At 50.7% G+C, this 21,678-nt stretch overlaps 1 protein-coding gene across 1 annotated transcript in view; it reads right to left on the bottom strand.

Moving 5' to 3' along the window:
* Window positions 1-14,449: 14,449 nt before the first annotated feature.
* pqbp1 (polyglutamine binding protein 1) overlaps window positions 14,450-21,678 on the bottom strand; it is a 12,164-nt gene continuing 4,935 nt past the window's right edge. Inside the window, exons 3-7 of the mRNA XM_072246860.1 lie at window positions 20,403-20,514; window positions 17,820-17,920; window positions 17,255-17,362; window positions 15,559-15,622; window positions 14,450-14,854 (exon numbers count right to left, since the gene is read on the bottom strand). Of these exons, the coding sequence (XP_072102961.1) occupies window positions 14,707-14,854; window positions 15,559-15,622; window positions 17,255-17,362; window positions 17,820-17,920; window positions 20,403-20,514 (533 nt within the window). The 3' untranslated portion in view covers window positions 14,450-14,706. The remainder of the gene's footprint in view (window positions 14,855-15,558; window positions 15,623-17,254; window positions 17,363-17,819; window positions 17,921-20,402; window positions 20,515-21,678) is intronic.

The raw sequence follows: 21,678 nt of genomic DNA, 5'->3' as shown, positions 1-21,678 counted from the left end.
TGAAGTCGGATTTCTCTGGAACTTTCTGGCCCCACCAAGGGCAGTGGAGTCGCATCACTGGGTATATTTGAGGTGGCAAATGGAGAAATACTTGGAGATGGAAGACATGAGGGTGGTAGGAACTGGTGGTGAAGAGCAGGAGACAGTGATAGACCGGCCACAGCCACAGGGAATGGTGGGGCGTGTTTAAACCTGCTGCTCCCTCTGCCCTTGTGGGAGTGAATTTAGCAATGGAAGGGGTTTAATCCTGGCGTCCGCTGTAAGTGTGCGGGGTTCTTCCAGGTGCTCCCAGTGTCCAAAGACGTACCGGTTTGTAGGCTCAATGTTCCTGTAATTAGGCTAGGGTTAAATAGGAGGGGTAGCTGGACAGCGGGGCAGAGGGAATACTCCTCACAGTTTGGTTACACTCTTGATCTGTGGGACTCCCAGTATGGAAGGGAGCGGGCAACTGGGAGGATTTACTGCTGGGTTTGCTCCTGGACCTTGCCCGGATGCCCTTTCACGGGTCCAGGTGGCGGACAGGCAGGGGCTCTGCCTGCTCTTCTTCTGGGGATACTTGTGTGCCCAACTGCCCTGGGGGAGGGAGCATGCGGTCACAGTCAGTACGTTTGGGGATTTCTGGGGATAGCCATGGAATAGGATGTTTTACAGACAGTAATAATCAGATTTTACTTTAAATTTGTTCCCCATCTTGTAAGATATTTGACGTTTGTATTTTGTGTCCTTTAGAGTGAATACACTTTTGTAGTTTTTTAAAGAGATTGCTTCACGCTGTATCTCTTTACAAAATATATATAACTCGCCTGACTATCCAGTGACAAAGCAGGCCTGTCTTGAGCTGTGCATTGTGGAAGGAATATGCACTTAACTATAAGCTAATATCAGGGGATGGTGAATCAATGCCTTCCCGAAGTTCAAAGTACATTTATTATCGAAGTATGTATACGTTATAGAATCTTGAGATTCGCCTCCTTACAGGCAGCCACGAAACAAACAAACCTGACAGAACCCACAGGAAAGAAGACCGTCGAACATCCAGCGTGCAGAGAAAATAAAACGAATCATGCAAACTCTAACCAGAAGCAAACGGCGTTCTGAGCTGGTCTGCAGAGAGAGCGCATAGTTCAGCGCGGAGTCGAGTCGCTCAGCTCAGAACCAGTCCATCCCTCACCTCGGGCTCCAACACCCTGACCTTTTAAATCTGGCCCGGCGTCTAAATCAACACCCGAACATCGAGTTTAGTCACCTCAATACGCCCCTCACCATCGTGTACCTGTCCCTTCCGATTTGGCCCTGCACTTAAATCTCCGTCCAGACTTCGGGTCAGGTGCTTCAGTGTGCTGTGGTGCCCGGACCCTGCCGTGGCGATTCGGCCTGAAACGGACCTTCCCGATTCGGCACGGCACTGAAATCGATCGAAGCTTGGGTCTTCCTCGCTCTCAGCGACAGGCCTCGGCTCTGCCACATCGAATTGCCTTCAAGTCCAAAGGGAAGTTGCAGACGATGATCATTTGCCAGGAAAAGTGTGGGTAACAAAGTACTTAGTTCTTTCCCTTGTTTTGTCAGCTACCAGCCAGAGTCACTAGGGTTCACCGGCACCATGTTAAACCGGAACCCGAGCACATTCTGAAGATTCTTTCACCAGAGGGAGAAGGGAATCTGAACTCTCTGTGGAAGGGAATAGTCTCCTCGAAATGAATATGCCTTCCTCACCGCCAACTCGACCTGCAAGTTAACCTCTTAGGGAATCCTGCACGAGGATTCTCAAGTCCCTTTGCACCTCCGATTGGTGAAGGAGCTGGGCCTGTATTCACTGGAGTTTAGAAAAATGACGGGAAATCTCACCAAAACCTATCAAACATCGAAAGGCCTAGACAGAGTGGATGTGGAGAGGATGTTTCCTATAGCGGGTGAATCTAGGACCAGAGGACACAGCCTTAGGTTAAAGGGACGTCTATTTAGAACAGGGATAAGGAGGAACTTCTTTAGCCAGAGAGTGCTGAATCTGTGGAATTCATTGCCACGGTTGGCTGTAAAGGCTGTAAAGTGGAGGCTGATAGATTCTTGATTAGCCAGTGTGTCAAAAGTTATAGGGAGAATGGATTTGAGAGGGAAATGGATCAGCCACGAAGAAATGGCAGAGCATTAATGAGCTGAATGGCCTCATATTCTCCTATGTCTCATGGTCTTATTTTAATGATCCCTGATTAACATGAACCTCATCGATTGTCTTCCCCGGTGTGGTTTCAACGGGACAGAGTCACTGTGTCCCACACCCATTGACGGGTTTCACTAGTGGCAAAGTTTGAGCTGAAGTTAAATTGTGAACAGGTTTTATCTCCAGAAGGCTGGAATGAAGATGGAGCCAGCCAGTAGCGTGACCAAGGTCGACGGCCTCCAGACAACTTCCTTCACTCCTTTTTCTGTCGTCTTTTTCTTTCAAACGTGGTTCTGTTACCATTGGGGCCTGTGATCTACATTTTGGTGGTGTGTTTTTGGGCCGATTGAGTGATCTGGTGCCCTGCTGACGCTGAGGGTGCTCGGTGAGGTTTCGAGTGAGGTGTGACGCCTCAAGGCAAAGAAGACTGGAGATGGGGGGAGGTGCGAGCCCATGATTAACTCCATTTCTCACCTATTTTGCTGATGAAAGTGTTATGCACCAGCAGCAATAGGTATGAAACTGAGTCAGGTTTTTATAAGTAAACAACATTTATTAACTTGAACTCAAAACATAGAAAAGTGAATGAACAACTAACTTAAACGGAAGTTAACGGTGTTATGCGTCTATAATTATCAAACAGTCAAACTTAAAGACAATTCTTAACAGATCTTACTTAAGCACAGTCTTATGATCCATATGATTCCTGAAACAATCGAGAGGAGAGACTTCCCGAACCAGCATTGAAACACTTCCCAAAGCATAGATGAAACTGCTCATGCAGCTCACAGCCGAGAAATGCTTTGTCCGAAGATATGAAGCAGAATAAGATTTCACAAAGTAACTGACCTTTTGTCGGAAGTGGTCACTACACAACTCCTCAAGACCATGCAGGGGTTAACCAACAGTGTGTGCCACGCATACCAAATGTCAATCACGGAATGCCATTGAACTCTACCTAGTTCCTTGGGTTCGTCGAAGCTGGTGAATCTTCACTCTCTCTCTCTCTTCTTCCACGATTACATAACCACTGACTGTGACATAACGACAAAATGAACTCCCAACAAAACGAACTACGCAACAACTTTTTCTATTTTTACTAGTTGGAACATGCCATCACGTGACATCACATCACCCCGCTATCATGAGACAATTACATCATGCCCATCACGAGATAATGAGATAATGCTCACAAGGCAATTACATCATGCTCACGGGGCAGGTAACAAAAGTGTTGAGGAAGATTGAAATGAGTGAGGCAACAGCGGAAGGCAAATGGGTAGTCAGTGCTGTCTACTGGCCTCTTGCTCGCTGTTGCTGGAAGAATGTCCCTGTATTCGAATGGTCTCTCTCTCTTCCTCTCACTTGATGCTGTCAGAGGATTGTGGTGGAGTCCTGGGTCTTGGGCAAGTTTAAATGGACACTGTTCGTGCATTGGACTCTGCAGTTCATGTTATGATGTGCTTCTGGTTTCTGGTCACACTCTGCGTTACTGCCTGCTACAGAAAGATGCCAGTGTGCGGTCTAACTGTGAGTTATTGCCCTGGATCCTTTTCTTGCAATCGTAAGACCCTGTCGGGACCTGGGAATGGAAAATTCTGCAAGCCCAGTTCACTGGCACATCGGTGGGAACTGTGTGTCCCTCAGTGACAGCGAAGACTGGGCCTCGTGCCGAGGGCTTGCCTGTTGCAGCAGTCCAGGAGGAGAGATGCCGGAGGGAGTGTGTTCGTGATGGATTGGGGCTGGCCCCTCCCATTGGTGCTGCCCTCCTGTATTCGCTCGGTGGAATACGAGCTGGATTGCGTGTGTACAGACTGCTGAGAACTGCTTGTTCTTGCATTCAACACCCGTGCACCATCAATTTACAGGACATGTCGCTTAGGAATTTGAACTATATATATAGGGGTTTCTTCTTTTATGTTACTGCTGAGGCTAATAAAAATGGCTTCTATGTTACTGTCAGAATAAAATGGCTTCTTTGTTATATTATCTGCTGAGAAAGTGCTTCTCTCTTGCAGCTTGTTTGGGTTATAATAAGAGAAGAGAATTGTATTCATTTGCTAACCAATTTGGATGTTATTCTTTCTTGTGTGTCTGTAAGCTACTGTTTCATGGGCTTTGGGGCAGAAGGCGGATGGGGGCAGAGAGAGGAGACGCGATGCCGTAAGCTGGGCGATGGGACGGACCCCGAGCGGAGTCCGAGGCCCAGGGTTTTGGGGAGGAGAACCGAAGAGGAAGGATGTGCTGGAAGCGCTGGGGTTGACCACCATATGGTGTATTGTCTGTTATTTGGCGTGGTGGGGTACATCACACAGCATCCACACAATCTTGATTACCCAGTCTGGCAGGGCAGAAGGCTGCTCCCCCTAGACGGAAGCGAGCTGAGCGAGCTGAGCGAGCCTGAGGCTTACGGGGGGCTACATATATATATATTTGTGTGACCTGTTGCAGGTAAGTGGGAGTAGGCAGTTTAAATGGCTCAGCACATACTAGATGGGCCAAGTGGCCTGTTTCCATGCTGTACATTTCTATAACTCTATGACTGCATGCTTACTGCTGTCTGACACGTGCTTTATGCGCCTTGTGCTGTGTATGACTCTTGGTACTGTACTTTGCATCTTGGCCCCGATCAACGCTATTTTGTTTGTGTATTCAGATAAGGTTGAATGACAATTAAACTAAAATTTGAATAATTCCTAGCAAACCTATTGGGTATTGAAAGGGCTAGATAGAGTGGATGTAGCAAGGATGTTTCCTATACTGGAGGGGTCTCGGACCAGAGGGCACAGGTTGAGAATAAGGGGACGTCCCATTAGTAAGGAGGTGAGGAGGAATTTCTTCGGAGGGTGGTGAAAATTCAGCAGAATTTTGGCACAGAGGGTTGTGGAGAACCAGGGCTGTCAGGCTGGGTAACAGCTTCTTCTCCCAGGCTGTGAGACTTCTGAATGCCTTGCTGCCACCCAGTACACATTATTTATGACAGCACCGGAGCAGTAATGGTTGTATATTTAACTCTAAGCACTTATGTCAACTTGTATGTCCGGAAGATATTTTAATGATTTGTTATGTGCTGTGTGTGTGATGTACTGTGTTTTGCACCTTGTTTCCAGAGGAATATTGTTTCATTTAGCTGTATACATGTGCCCAGTTGAATGGGAATAAACTTGAACCTAACTGAACAGCTCTCTCTTCCAGAGCCCCCGGGGGCGGGTGACTGACAGCGGACTCGGGAGCGGACGATGGTCGGGAAGTCTCTCTTGCTCCTGTCCCTTCTCCAAGGTATCGTTCCAACCCTTGCAAACGAAAGTGCCCAGAGAATGACCGGGGGGGGGGGGGCTCAAAACACTGCAGACCCCGTGTCTCCCTTTTTCTCCGGGATTGACTCCACGTGACCTTCTTTCATCTGAGACACCAGCATTACAGAGTCACACAGCACAGAAACAGCCCCTTTGTATCCGTGCTGAGCAAGGAGCATTTCCAAGCGATTCCCATTTGCTCATTAGGACCTTGGACCCCAAACACACCAACCAGGAAGCCCATGCAATCTTGCTCCCTTCGCTCAACATCGGTCCATATTCGTAGCAGCCTTTCCTACCCGTGTAGCCGTCCAAGTGACTTTTAAATATTAAAGTACTTACATCTACCATTTGTGCTGTCAGCTCTTTCTATATACGGACCGCCCCCTGGGTGAAAATGTTGCTCTCCCCTCCCCCCCCCCGCCAATCCAGTTTCCCACTAAATCTCTCCCCTCTCACCTTGACGAGGAGAATGTTCTTCACTCAGAGTGTGGAACGAGCTGTCAGCGCAAGTTCTGCGTGCAAGCTCAATTTCAACATTTAAGAGAAGTCTGGAAAGGTCAATGGAACTAGGCTTTACATGGTTCGACACAAACTAGATGGGTCGAAGGGCCTGTTTCCGTGCTGTACTTTTCTATGACTCTAAACCTGTGCCCTCTAGATCTTGATTCGCCCAACCCTGGGGAAAAATGAGTGACTTCCTTCACGAACGGTCCCCTTAATTTTTTTTTCGAAGGCATCCGTTAGTCTTGCGAGACCATGGATCCGCGCCTGGAAAGTCAACACAAGGTTCTATGGAAGACCGGCAGTTGCCTATGCTGCAAGTCTCCCCTCTCCACGACACCAATGTTGTCCAAGGGAAGGGCATTAGGGCCGATACAGCTTGGCACCAGTGTCGTCGCAGAGCAATGTGTGGTTAAGTGCCTTGCTCAAGGACACAACACGTTGCCTCAGCTGGGGCTCGAACTCACGACCTTCAGATGGCTAGTCCAATGCCTTAACCACTGCCATATGCCCAACACAATTTTTTTTACACTATCAATAAGACACCCTGATTTAATATTACTACAATGTTCCCTCTAATTTTTTTTTACAGTTGAATGGATCACTGTGTTTGACTCCACAAGGTGCAACACCTTGTACTTATCCAAATTAAACTTCGCTTTCCAGTGATTGGCCCACAGTGCCAGATGATCAAGATACCCCTGGAAATCGTGATGACCATATACACCACCTATGGTCATCTGTAGAGCTATGATCCGTGCCTTGTACATCCTAGACATTCATATACACTCAGTGGCCACTTTATTAGGTACGTCTATTTGTAAACGCAATCATCTCATCAGCCAATCATGTGGCAGCAACTCAATGTATGCAGACGTGGCCATGAGGTTCAGTTGCTGTTCAGACCAAACATCAGAATGGGGGAAGGAATGTGATCTAGGTGAGTCTGACCGTGGAATGATTGTTGGTGCCAGGTGGGGTGGTTTGAGTATCTCAGAAACTGCAGATTTCCTGGGATTTTCACACACAAGTCTTAAAGTTTACAGAGAATGGAGCAAAAAACAACAACAAAAAAAACATCCAGTGATTAGAGGTTCTGTGGGTAAAAACGTCTTGTTAATGAGAGAGGACAGAGCAGAATAGCCGGACTGGTTCAAGCTGACAGGAAGGTGACAGTAACTCAGATAACCACACGTTATCATACATAGGAGAGCATTTCCGAATGCGCAGGTTGAAGCTTGAAGTGGATTGGCTACAGCAGCAGAAGACCCCAAACACACACTCAGTAGCCACTTTATTAGGTACAGGAGGTAAAACACAAACAAACTCGGTGCTGGTGGAACAGGTAGGTCGCTCTTCTCATTGTCAGGTCAAGGACACTGCGGCTGAGATGAGGACGGTTGCCGGGGAGACGGATCAGAGCTTACCACCCACCTTCAAGGTCATGTAGAGAGGAAAGAGCCAGAAAGAGCCAGTAACGTCATGAAGAATCCCACCCACCCTGCTCATGGACTGGTCGTCTCACTCTCATCAGTAAAGAAGCTACATAGCATCCACGCCAGGACCATGAGCCTCAAAAACAGTTACTTTCCCCAAGCTGTAAGGCTGATCTACACCTTCACCCACTAACCCACAGCCCCACCGCCAGTACTTTATCATTTCTTGTTAGAATCAACATATATACAGATAGTCCTGTCCATCACATTATGGTCATACATTCAACCTAAGTGCATAAACTATCTTATATATTTATAGTCATTGTGCTTTTTAAATTATGCATTATCTTATTGTATTTTTTGTGCAGCATCGGATCTGGAGTAACAATTTCATTCTCCTTTTCATTTCTGTACTGAAAATGACATTAATCAATCTTGAATCTTGAATCATCTTTTCTGGTCCCCTTTCCATTCCAGGGTTGCTGTCGGGCGAATGGACCATGACCATCGCGCCATCAGCAAGTCTTGCGTGGTGATCCCCTGCTCCTTCGACTTCCCCTCGAACCCTTACCTGTCCATCCACGGGGCCTGGTTCAAGTACTGGTACTCCTGGAAGTACACTGTCTATTACACAAAAGACCCCGGCTACAGGATGTCCGAATTTAAAGTTCATCCCTGATCTTACAGCTTGCATTGTGCTTTGTTACATTGCTGTGTCACCCCATGGGAGGGCACAGCCTCAGAATAAAGCAAGGTCCCTTTATTGACAAATTGGTTTATTAATGACACAAAGTACAGTGAGATTTTGATTGGCCTTCTGATGACCTGTGAGGGTCTGATTTGCTGTCCACTGCTCTGAAGGCTCTGATTAGTCCTCTTTTGCTTTGTGAGGCTCTGATTGGCCTGTGAGGCTTTGATTGGCTCTCCATTGCTCTAAAGCGTCTGATTTGTCCTCTTTAGGTCTGTGAGATTCTGGTTGGCAGAATGCTGGTCTCTGAGGCTCTTTAAAGGACTATTCAAATTATGCCCCTCGTGATTTTAGGAAGCAATGAAGACAAAGTCCTTTTCTCCCAGACGTGGGCAAACCAGAATTAGGGGGCATAGATTTTGGGCTAGAGGGGAAAGATTTGAAAGGGAAGCGATTAGCAACTTCTTTGCACAGGATGTTGTAGATATGTGGGATGAGCTGTGAGAAGAGGCAGCTGCAACAATGGGTGACGAATGTATGATAGCTCTGGGCCTGGACTTGCTGGAGTTTAGGAGGGATCTCAGTGAAACTTATCAAATATTTTTACGCCTAGATTGGGTGGAGATACATCTCTACCAAAGGAGGTGTAAGATGCTCCTTTCCTCCACTGGCCTGCAGACCACCCTTGGGCAAGGTGTAGCACCCCCCCCCCCAGCAACCAGAGTCGCGTGAAGCCATGGGAGCAGGTGGTGGATGGTCATATGAACAGCTAGAGCATATCTCAAATCCTGGTTGTGCGACCACTGACGCCAGGCAGACAATCTCTGAAGGGTGTTGGTAATGGCTGGGGTCACCTGTCTTGTAAAGGCACTGCCCAGAAGGCAATGGCAAACCACTTTTGTAGACAAATTTGCCAAGACCAATCGTCATGGAAAGACGTTGATCGCTCAGATCACACGACACCGTGTATAAAGAATGAATAAAGATAGAGTGTGAGTTTAGAAGAATGAGGGAAACCTATGGAATGTTGAAAGGCTGAGATAGAGTGGACATGGAGAGGATGTTTCCCACAGTGGGAGAGTCTAGGACCGGAGAGCACAGACCCCGAATAGAGGGACGTCTATTCAGAACAGTGATGAGGAGGAACTTCTTTAGCGAGAGGGTGGTGAATCTGTGGAATTCATTGCCGCAGATAGCTGTGGCATGTAGGTACTCTGATCATAAATGTTACTTTGAACTATGAGGAACTCAAAAGAAAAACATGGCAGCCAAAAAAAAACCCTCTCAGAGAGTTGGAGGGCTATTACCTCACAGATCAGCAGACTGCCAATCAGAATCTCGCAGACCAAAAGAGGGCCAATCAGATCCTTTAGAGTAGTGGCGAGCCAATCACAATCTCACAGACCAAAAGAGAGCCAATCAGAGCCTTTAGAACAGTCAGTGGCGAGCCAGTCAGAACCTCACAGATCATCAGAGGACCAATCAAGATCTCATTGTATCCCTGTACATTGTGACAACAAACCAATTTGCCAATAAAGTGACTCCGCTTTATTCTGAGGCTGTATGGAGCACAGTGCAAGCTGTAAGCTGTAAGATCAGGGATGAATTTCTGCTGCTGTCTGTACAGTGTTCGTACGTTCTCTGTAGGTGCTCCGCTTTCTTCACACAGATGTAAGGGTTAATGTTAGTAAGGTGTGGGTATGCTATGTTGGTGTTGGAAGCGTGGTGACACTTGCATGCTACTCACAGCACATCTCTGGACTGTGTTGGTCGTTGACGCAAGCAACACATTACACAAACACAAGAGTTTCTGCAGATGCTTCAAATCCAGAGACACACACAAAAAGTTGGAGGAGGGTAGGTGGCATCCGTGGAGGAAGAAGCCAGAATAAGAAGGGGGGGGGGAGTAGGGAAAGAACTACAAGCTAGAACGTGATTGGTGAGGGCTGGTGAGGGGAAAGGTGGGTGGGTAGCAGAGGTGGAGAAGCTGGAAGGTGATTGGTGGGAAAGGGCTGATGAAGGAGGAATCTGATAGGAGAGGACAGTGGACCATGGGAGAAAGGGAAGGAGCAGAGGCATCAGAGGGAGGTGATAGGCAGGTGAGAAGGGATAAGGGGGGGTGGGGAGAGAGCCAGAATGGGAAATGAATGAAGAGCAGAGGGAGGAATTACCGTAAGGTTGAGAAAGCAGTGTTCCTGCTATAAACACGAGGAAGTCTGCAGATGCTGGAAATCCACAGCAACACACACAAAAATGCTGGAGGAACTCAGCAGGTCAGGCAACATCTATGGAGAGAAATAAAGTCGACGTTTCCGGCCGACAATCTTCTTCAGGACTGCTCTCGCTGTCAGGTGGGAGGCTACCCAGGTGAACTACGCGGCATTACTCATCCAACCAGCACTACAGCAGCAGAAAACCTAAAATTTGCCGGGGCCCGGTGACACACGACGTACACTCAGTGGCCGATTTATTGGGTACTTCCTACACCTATAAAGTGGCCTCTGAGTGTATGTGTGTGGTATTCTGGTGCTGCAGCCCAGCCACTTCAAGGTTGGGCTTGTTGTGCATTCGGAGATGCTCTTCTGTACACCACTGTTGCTGTAACACGTGGTTGTCTGAGTTACTGTCACCTTGAACCAATCTGGCCTTTCTCCTCTGACCTCACTCAATAACAAGGCATTCTTACCCACAGAACTCACTGAATGTTTTTTTTTGCACCATTCTCAGTAAACTCGAGAGGCTGTGTGTGTGAAAAACCCAGGAGTTTCTGAGATACTCAAACCACCCTGTCTGGCACCAACAATCATTCCACGGTCAAAGTCACTTAGATCACATTTCCCCGTTCTGATGTTTGGTCTGAACACAACCGAACCTCTTGACCATGTCTGCATGCTCTTAGGCATTGAGATGCTGATTAGATATTTTCATTAACGAGCAGGTGCACAGGTGTTAATAAAGAGGTCACTGAGAGGTTATCCTGCCAAATGTGTCTGCGACACTGCTGTTACAAGCCTTTCCATTGGATGTGTACTTGTTCACGTGACTGTAAACACTAGTTGATAAACAGGAATTAGGAACCTATATATAGCTTGGGTGTCTAAGTCTTTGGTTAAAACACAAAGGTGATTGGGAAGCAGAAATAAGAGTGCTTAGCTTTGTATTAGCTCAGTAGCATTGTGTTATTTGGTAACTGGAAAGTCAAATTACGACAGTTCTGTGGAAAAGTCTTAGGCAGCCTAGCTAAGTATATGCACCTAAGATTTTTGCACAGTACTGCACCTCACTATCCTCCCCACCCCCCCCCGTATGTATATAGCAGTTACCAGAATGCTGTGTTTTATAGAATTACTTTAATATTGATATTTATTGTGTTCTTTACACTCAATGTGGTTTTTTTTAACCTTGCATCAGATCCGGAGAAACAATCATTTCCTTCTCCTTCACACTCGTGTACTGAAGAAGCACAATAAATAATCTTGAATCACCATTGCTTTACGCAGCTGCCTCTTGACTCTAAGGCTTAGAATGGCGACTGATGGGGACAAGTGTGCCATAAGCTTCCTTTACTACCTTACCAACTCTCAGAGAGCTATGTGCTTGGACTCCCAAGATCCCTCTGTACTATTAAGAATCGTGTCATCTACTGTAAACATTCCCCTTACATTGGATCCAAACGGCCAAGTCACCGTGGACTTGGTGAGCTGATCTGTTACAGCGACACTACTGGGGAACAGGATTGCCCTGTGAGCTGCCATACACAAGATGGGTGGAATGGCCACAAAGGATATTATTCCCCTTGCTCCAATTCCCTACACCTCTTTCCTCTCTCATCCCCTCTAATGAGGAACTCAATGAAAAATGTGGGGCACACAAACCCTCACAGGTGGAGGGTTAACTACTGCCTCAGAGACCAGCATTCTGCCAACCAGAATTTCACAGACCTAAAGAGGACAAATCAGACGCTTTAGAGCAATGGAGAGCCAATCAGAGCCTCACAAAGCAAAAGAGGACTAATCAGAGCCTTCAGAGCAGTGGACAGCAAATCAGACCCTCACAGATCATCAGAAGGCCAATCAAAATCTCACTGTACTTTGTGTCATTAATAAACCAATTTGTCAATAAAGGGACCTTGCTTTATTCTGAGGCTGTGCCCTCCCATTGGGTGACACAGCAATGTAACAAAGCACAATGCAAGCTGTAAGATCAGGGATGAACTCCCAGCACTCTCTGTAAGGAGTTTGTCTATTCTCCCCATGACCATGTGGATTTCCTCCAGGTGCCCCGGTTTCCTCCCACAGTCCAAAGGCTTGCCACCCACACACATCTTGGACTATGTGGTCATAGACGCAAGCAACACAAGCACTAGAGATTCTGCAGATGCTACTAACCTATAGCAGCACGCACAAAATGTTGGAGGAACTCAGCAGGCCAGATAGCATCTATGGAAATTAATAAACAGTCAACATTTCGTGCCAAGACACTTCTTCAGTCAAAACACACAATTGTACTTTTTATGTCCTTATTGAACACATTGTTTAATCATTCACAGTCCAGGCTGGAAAAAGTACGAGAACCTTTGTATTTAATAACTGGTTGTACCTCCTTTACCAGCAATAACCTCCAAACGTTTCCTGCAGCTGCTGATTAAACTTGCACAGCAGCGAGGAGGAATTTTAGATGACTTCTCCATACAAAACTGTTTCAGTTCATCAATATTTCTGGGTTACCTTGCATGAACAGTCTCTTCAGGTCTTACCACAGCAGCAATGCAATCGGGTTAAGGTCTGGACTCTGACTTGGCCATTCCAAAACATGAAATTTCTTCTTTTTCTGTTGATTTACTCTTGTCACTTAGATCATTGTTGTGTTGCATCATCCAACTTCTATTACGCTTCAGGTGACAGACCACTACCCTGACATTCTCCTGTAAGATGTCTTAATACAATATTCCCTCAAAGATCGAAGCCATCCAGGCCCTGAGGCAGCAAAGCAGCCCCGAAACCTGACGCTCCTTCCACCATGCTTCACAGTTGGGATGAGGTCTTGGTGTTGGTGTGCAGTGCCCTTTTACCTCCAAACATACTGGTGTGCATTTCTGTCACAAAGTTCAACTTTTGCCTCATCTTCTACATAACATTGTCCCAGAAGCGTTATGGAACACCCAGCCGGTCTTTTGCAAATTTGAGATGTGCAGCTGATTTTTTTTTTGGAGAGCAGAGGTTTCCTCTGTGGTGTCGTTCCATGAACACCATTCCTTTTCAGTGTATTTCTTATAAAAGACATATGAACAGAGACTTTTAGCAAGTTCTAGAGGTTTCTGCATACCTTTTGCTGTTACCCTTGGGTTCTTTTTCACCTCCTTCACATTGCATGTTGTGCTCCTGGTGTGATCCTTGCAGGATACCCACTCCGAGGGAAAGTAGCAATAGTACTGAATATCCAACATTTGTAGACAATTTCTCTTACTGTGGACTGATGAAAACTCAGGTCTTTAGAAATGCTTTTGTAGCCTTTTCCAGCTTCATGCATCGCTACAATTCTTCTAAGGTCCTCTGACAGCTGTTTTGATCAAGGCATGGTGCACATAAACAGATCTTTCTTGAGAATAGCAGGCTCTGTCAGTAACCTGACTTTGCATGTCTTTTTTATAGGGCAGGGCACCTCCACTTCCCACACCTCCAATCTCATCTCATTGTTTGGAACACCGACTCCAAGTAGCTTTTGTAGAAGGTGTTACTCCAGACGTTCACATACGTTTTTGAACCTAGACTGTGATTGTTTAAATGGTGCATTCAGTATTGACGAGAAGTACAATTGTTTGTGTTATTATTTTAGGCAGATTGTGTTTGTCTATTATTGTGACTTAGATGAAGATCAGACCACGTTTTTATGAGGAATTAATTCAGAAAACCAGGTAATTGCAAAAGGTTCACAAACTTTTTCATGCTGCAGTTTGTTCCTAAGACTTTTGCATAGTACCTCACCCTTTTCCCTTCCCCATTCCCTCTCTCCTCCATCCCCCAGAAATCCCCCCAGTAAACAAATAACAGAGCTGTCTGGCATCAAAAACATTTTTAATGTGTCTTTCCCCACATCCACAAAAGTGGGAGCAGCAGCATCCCAATGCTCACTGAGTAATGGAGCCCAAGCTATCCCAGCAGCCCTGGCAGCAGAGAAACAGCTCTATCGGATGGAAGGGCGGCCTCTCCCCCTACTCCCCGAGCAGCAGCCCCCGACTCCTGAGTGGTTATTGGTGGGGGAGGTGTATTTGCTCCTCTCCTTCCTCATGATGTGATGGGGAGTTAGGAGAAGAGAGAGAGAGAAAAAAAACAGACAGAGAGAGGGGGACGGAGAGAGATGTGAATGGAAAATGGGGAATGGAGGGAGAGAGGGAGAGAGAGAGAGAGAGAGAGAGAGAGAGAGGGGATGGGCAGAGGAGGAGAAGGAAAGTGAGGAATACAAGAGGGGCGGTGGGACAAGGAGTCAGAGACAGGGTTTAAGGGGAGAAAGGAGGAGAGACAGAGGCCCCACTCCCAGGAATAAACCCAGCCCGGTACATAACCCTGTATCCCTCCCCTTCCCCATCAGCCACCTCCCACAATGAACCCGAGTGTGGGACACCCCTCACTTGCCCCGAGAGGCCTCAGCGTTGGCTCTGAGCACTGCCCCAGGGCTGGGGTAGGGCCGCTGCTGGAAGAGGGGGCCGGCCGCTGTGGTGTCTGCCCCCGTCTTGGCTTCGTTCCTCTTTGGCAGGCCCGTTGACCAGGAACCCCTGCAACAGAGGGGTGGGTCAGCAGGAGAGTGCACATGGAGGGATGCCGGAGAGAGGGCGGAAAAGAGCAATGGTGGTGGTGGGGACTAGTTGGATTAGAGGGCAGGGTGGGGTGGGGGGATGAGAGAGGCAGAGGGACCATAGTGCGAGGGGGGAGGGGGCTGCAGTGCGGGGGAGAGAGGGGGGCCACGACACGAGGGGGGGAGAGGGGCCCGCGGCGCGAGGGGGGGAGAGGGGGGACTGCGGCGCAAGGGGGAAGGGCCATGGTGTGAGAGGGGGAGAGGGGCCCGCGGCGCGAGGGGGAAGGGCCATGGTGTGAGAGGGGGAGAGGGGCCCGTGGCGCGAGGGGGGGGAGAGGGGCCCGCGGCACGAGGGGGGGGAGAGGGGCCTGCGGCGCGAGGGGGGGGAGAGGGGCCCGCTGCGCGATGGGGGGGAGAGGGGCCCGTGGCGCGATGGGGGGGAGAGGGGCCCGTGGCGCGAGGGGGAAGGGCCATGGTATGAGAGGGGGAGAGGGGCCCACGGCACGAGGGGGGGAGAGGGGCCCGTGGCGCGATGGGGGGGGAGAGGGGACCGCGGTGCGAGGGGGGAGGGCGATGGTGCGAGGGGGACAGAGGGGCGTAGCGTGATGGGGGAGTGGTATTGGGTGCTAGGTGGAGGGAGCATGGATGGGGAATTCGGGAGGGAGGAACCAGTCTCACACTCACCGAGGAGCGTCGGAGTAGGCGCTGGGGTCCATAGGATCCACACTGTCCTCCTTCCGATCTCTCCCTGCGGAGGGTGATGGCAGTGGGTCTTCAGTGTGCAAGCCTTCAGCCTCCATCCTCACCCACCCCTCCGGGCACAGCACAGAGCCTGCAGCGCCCCCCACCACACATGTATCCCGTGCCCCTGCCTGGGTTCGCCTCCCGCTCTGCCCATCGCCGGACACCTTCACCCCTCCCACCCAGACTCCTTCCTTTCTCCAGGACCACCCTCCCTCCTGGGACAGCCCACCTCAGCATCCTACTGAGCCCTCCTCACCCATCTCCCCAACGTCCCCTGCCCCACTCCCTACCTCACCGGCAACCCTCCTCAACCTGTCCCACTCCCTACCCCACCGGGAACCCTCCTCAACCTGTCCCACTCCCTACCTCACCGGGAACCCTCCTCAACCTGCCCCACTCCCTACCTCACCAGGAACCCTCCTCAACCTGTCCCACTCCCTACCCCACCGGGAACCCTCCTCAACCTGTTCCAGTCTCTACCTCACCGGAAACCCTCCTCAACCTGCCCCACTCCCTACCCCACTGGAAACCCTCCTCAACCTGTCCCACTCCCTACCTCACCGGGAACCTTCCTCAATCTGTCCCACTCCCTACCTCACTGGGAACCCTCCTCAGCCTGTCCCACTCCCTACCTCACCGGGAACCTTCCTCAATCTGTCCCACTCCCTACCTCACTGGGAACCCTCCTCAGCCTGCCCCACTCCCTACCCCACCGGGAACCCTCCTCAACCTGTTCCAGTCTCTACCTCACCGGAAACCCTCCTCAACCTGCCCCACTCCCTACCCCACTGGAAACCCTCCTCAACCTGTCCCACTCCCTACCTCACTGGGGACCCTCTCAACCTGTCCCACTCCCGACCTCACTGGGAGCTCTCCTCAACCTGTCCCACTCCCTACCTCACTGGGAACCCTCCTCAACCTGCCCCACTCCCTACCTCACTGGGAACCCTCATCAACCTGCCCCACTCCCTGGGACCATACGACAGAGGAGCAGAATTAGGCCATTCGGCCCATCGTGTCTGCTCTGCCATTTCACCATGGCTGATCCATTTCCCTCTCAGCCCCAATCTTTTGCCTTCTCCCTGTAGCCTTTCGCACCGTGACTAATCAATAATCTAGCAACCTCTGCTTTAAATATACTCCACATCCATCTGTGGCAACAAATTCCAGAGTCTGGTCCCCGACTCCCCCACCACAGGAAACATCCTCTCCACAACCACTCTATCTTGGCCTTTCAACTTTCGGTAGGTTGAGATGACATCTCCTTCATTCTTTCTAAATTTCAGCAAGTACAGGCCCAGAGCCATCAAACGCTCCTCATATGTTAACCCTTTCATTCCTGGAATCATTCTGATGGACCCTCTCCAATGTCAGCACATCCCTTCTTTAGATAAGGGGCCCCAAAACTGCTCACGATACTCTAAGTGAGGCCTCACCAGTGCCTTATAAAGCCTCAGCTTTCGCTCTTGCTCTCCCCAAAAGCCTTCCCTCTCCTTCCTGGAACATACCTCACTCCACCCTTCCCCTTTCCAAGGGTACGTCTCTTGAGGCTCTATCCCCTCTCCTTCCTGCTTTTTGGGACACCTCCTCTTCCCCCCTCCCTGAGGTTCCCCCCAACCCCTCCGAGGGAGCTCACCCTTCTTGCTGCGGCTGTGGCGATGTCCCTCCTCCCTCCTGGAGTGCCACTTCTCCCTCGGCTCCTCTCGCTCGTTCCGGTCAAACCGCTCCGGTGCCTCCTCCTGCTCTGTACGAGACGGGACGGGGGCGTCAGACAGGAGCGACGGAGGTGAGGAGCACTGAGGTAGGAGGAGACCTCAGCCAGGCGTGGACAGAGGGGCGAGGCTGAGTGGGGAGATGGAAAAGGAGCCCCAAGGAAGAGCCGGCCAGGGTTAGAGTGGAAGGAACCCCATGGTGAGTGGAGCCACGACGGGCAAATCCTAGAGGGGAATGAACCGTCTGATGGGACCGGAAGGAAGGGAAAGGAGGCTTAATGGGCAGGGCCAGGGGAAAGGCCCCAAGGGTGGGGGGGAGCTCAGAAGCCAGCGGAGTTGAGGGGGAGACAAGAGGTGGGCCGGGCCAAGGGGGAAGAACCCCCTGACCTTGTGGGAGAGTGCTGAGTAACGTGGGGTCGTTGTCTGGTGTGACCGAGGGGGCCTGAGGGGCGGGACAACAGGGTGCTCGTCAGGTGGCAGACCAATCACCTTTCAGTTTCTTGGCGGACTTGGTGATGACGGCAGCCGCGTCAGTGGGAGGCAGCCAGGACACCAGGTCAGTCTCGATGTTCCAGTAGTAGGGCAGGCCGCTGGGGGCAAGGGGTCAGAGTTACTGGCTGTCGTTTTGCCCATCTCCCAATCCCCGCTGACCCTGTACAGTCTCTCCCCCCCACCGACCCTCCAGTCTCCCCCTTCCTGATCGTTTGCCCTTCCCCTTCCCTGACCCTCCAAAGTCTCCCCTTTCTCCTTCCCTGATATTCCAGTTTCCTCCCCCCTCCCTGACCTTCCACAGTTCCTCCCCCTTCCCTGATCCTCCACAGTCTACCCCTCTACCCTCCCTGACCCCCCCGTCTCCCCCCTCCACCCTCCCTAACCCTCCACTGTCTTCCCTCCCCCCCCCGACATTCCAGTGTCCTCCCTCCTCCTTGAACCTCTGGCGTCCCCTCCCCACTCCTTCCAGTTCCCCCCGACCGTCCGGTCTCCTTGCCCCGCCCCACTGAACCTCCAGTCTCTGCCCCCTCCCTGATCCTTGTTTTCCCTTCCCCTCCCCTGACCTTCCAGAGTAACCCCCGACCCTCCAGTCTCCACCCCTCCCTGATCCTCCAGTCTCCTCTTCCCCCCTCCCTGCCCTCTAGTCTACCCCCCGCCCTCCCTGACCCTCCACTCTCCCTCTCTGCCCTCCCTGACCCTCCACAGACTTCCCCTCCCTGATCCTTGTTTCCGCTTCCCTTCCCTGATCTTCCACAGTAACCCCCCCGACTCTGCAGTCTCTTCTCCCCCCTCCCTGATCCTCATTTCCCCTTCCCTTCCCTGACCTTCCACAGTAACCCCCCCGACCCTGCAGTCTCTTCTTCCCCCTTCCTGACCCTCTAGTTTCCACTTGCCCGACATTCTAGTTTTCTCCCCCCTTCCTGGCCTTCCACCCCCCCCATGACCCTCCATCTGCATGTCCCTCTGCTCCCTCCTCGTTGTCTCTTCCTCCTCTCCCAACACTTCATCCATTTGTCCCTCCCCGTTCCCCCCCCAACTCTCGCCTCCTCCCGATGCCAACTCTCCACACTCGCCCTCTCCCCTCCCGGATACTCTCACTTGTCCTCCTCCTCCTTCCCTCCGCGGCCTCCACCCTACCGCCCACTAAAGTTGTTCCTACTCAATTGTACTTCCTTGCAGGTGGACTGAACCGAGTTACCCCTCAACCTGGGCAGCCAATCCCCTCCCCTGCGGCTTTCCTGGTCCCAACTCCCACCTCCCCCACCAACGGGGATAGTTCAGGGTGGGCAGAAGGAGCTTAATAGGAGGAGTGTCATTCTGAAAGCATCCACAAGCACCCAATTACAGGTACAGGGGCAGAATTAGGCCATTTGGCCCATCGAGCCTGCTCTGCCATTCCATCATGGCTGATTTATTATCCCTCTCAACCCCATACTCGTAACCTTTAACACTCTGACTAATTAGGAACCTATCAAGCTTTGATTTAAATACACCCAATGACTTGGCCTCCACAGCTGCCTGTGGCAATGAATTCCAGACTCACCAGCCTCTGACTAAAGAAATTCTTCCTCGTTTCTGTTCTAAATGGACATCTTTCTATTCTGAGGCTGTGCCCTATGGTCCTAGACTCCCTCACTACAGGAAACATACCCTCCTTGTCAACTCTATTGCGTGCTTTCAATATCCGATAGGTTTCAATGAATTCACTCTTCTGAACTCCAGTGAGCACAGGCCCAGAGCTGTCAACGCTCCTCATACGTGAACCCTTTCATTCCCGGGATCATTCTCATGAACCTTCTCTGGACCCTCTCTATTGCCAGCACATCCTTTCTTAGATAAGGGGCCCAATACTGCTCACAGTACTCCAAAGTGTAGTCCTGCCAAAGGGTTCTGGCCCGAAATGTCGACTGTATTGTTTTCCTAGATGCTGCCTAGCCTGCTGAGTTCCTCCAGCATTTTGTGTGTGTTGCAGTCTGACTGATGCTTTACAAAGCTCCCCTGAATCCCACTAATCTCTTTCGGTGAGAACCACCTCACCCTGGTGACAGATCTGTCTTACGTCCTGTAGTTCTCTTCAATAGTTTCCATTACAGTCTCAGTACTCAGACCAATCGTTCCCCGTCGCCCATCACCGTCACGCCATCTCTCACACAAACCACAAGCTCCTGACCCCGCATGTCCGATTGGGCACGGGAGTGAAGGGAGGAAACCCACAGGTCACAGGCACCACACACGCGCACACACGGACACACAGAGGGACAGATAGAGTGGTGGAAGTCGGCATCGAGCCTGCGTTTCAAGAGCTGGGAGACAGCGTCCCTACCCGCTGCACATTCTTGCTGCGTCATCTCCAAAGGTATTTGAGAGTGAACACACAACAGTGAGGAGGGCGGGAAAGTGAGAGAGAAAGTGGGTGTGACGGAAGGCAGAGTCGGGGAAAGTGGAGGGGGATAGTCGGGGAAAGGAGAGGGATTGGGATGGAGAGGCTTTGCCAGGAAGGTGGGGAGAGACAGACACAGGAGGGGTGGGAGAGAGGGAGAGTGAGATAGAGGGGAGACGTCAACACCCAGTGAGCCTCACCTGCTGGGCTCGAAGACCTTGTACCAGTTGGGGGGCAGATTCTCCAGCCGCGTGGCTTCGTAATCGATGTGATCATCGTCGTAGTCTTCAGCGATAATCTCCTCGTCGGGCTCTGTGGAGTTGGTGGGAGAGTGGTCGGGGTGAATGTTGAGGGGGGGACGGATGGAGGAAGGCGGCGAATCAGAGCAAGGGGGAGGTGGCCAACAGTTGTGTAGCACAGGCGGTGACCACTCGGCCCATCGAGTTTATCCTGTCTCCCGGAGCAGTCTCATTGCCCCAGGTATTATTTCCCTGTGCACAGCGAAGGACGCATGATAGTTCAGAGGGGAGAGAGGCTGGGTCACAGATACAGAGCCCTGGGTTTGATCATGATCTCCGGCACTGTGAGTGTGAGAGAGAGGGAGGGGGAGGGGGGCAGAGACAGAGGGAGTGGGAAGGGGGGGAGAAGAGGGGGCAGGGAAGAAGGGGGAGTGTGGGGGAAGAGGGGGTGGAGTTGGGGGGAGAGGGGGTGGAATGGGGAGGGGGGTGGAGATGGGGGAGGGGGTGGAGTTGGGGGTTTGGCGAGGGAGTGAGGGAAGAGGGACGCACTGTGCCTGTGTGTATGTACGACTGGAGTTGAAGGATTTTATTTATTTATTGACATAAAGCACGGAACAGACTCTTCAACCCACACTGCACAGCGCCCCCTCCCCTCCAAGTGTGTGTATGACCGTCCGTGTGCCGATGAGAGTCTGTATGTGTATGACTGAGGACCACTGGAAGCCAAAACGGATGGGGGAGATCTTCAATGCATTCTTTGCATCTGTATTTACTCGGGAGACAGACACAGAGTCTATGGAAGTGAGGCAAATCAGGGTGGGTAAATCCCCATGGCCTGACAGGTGTTCCCTTGGACCCTGTGGGAGGCAAGTGCAGAAATTGCTGGGGCCCTGGCAGAGAAATTTAAATCATTCTTATCAACAGGAGAGCTACCAGAGGATTGAAGGATAGTCAATGTTGTTCTGCTGTTTATAAAGAAACCAGGATTTTATATGGCAGTGAGTCTGAAAGTTATTGGAAGATACTCTACGGAATCACACATCTAAGTATTTGGATAGACATAGACTGATTAAGGACAGTCAGCATGGCTTCATGTCTGACCAATCTTAGAGGTTTTCAAGGAAGTTACCAGGAAAGTGGATGAAGGCAAGGGAGTGGATGTTGTCTACGTGGACTTCAGCAAAGCATTTGACAAGGTCCCGCATGGGAGGCTGGTCGAGAAGGCTCAGTCACTCGG

The sequence above is a fragment of the Mobula birostris genome, chromosome 29, assembly GCF_030028105.1.
Source record: "Mobula birostris isolate sMobBir1 chromosome 29, sMobBir1.hap1, whole genome shotgun sequence".
NCBI classification, from domain to species: Eukaryota; Metazoa; Chordata; class Chondrichthyes; order Myliobatiformes; family Myliobatidae; genus Mobula; species Mobula birostris.
Note: the sequence above shows the minus strand (reverse complement) of the source record. Positions and strands in the feature narration are given on the sequence as shown.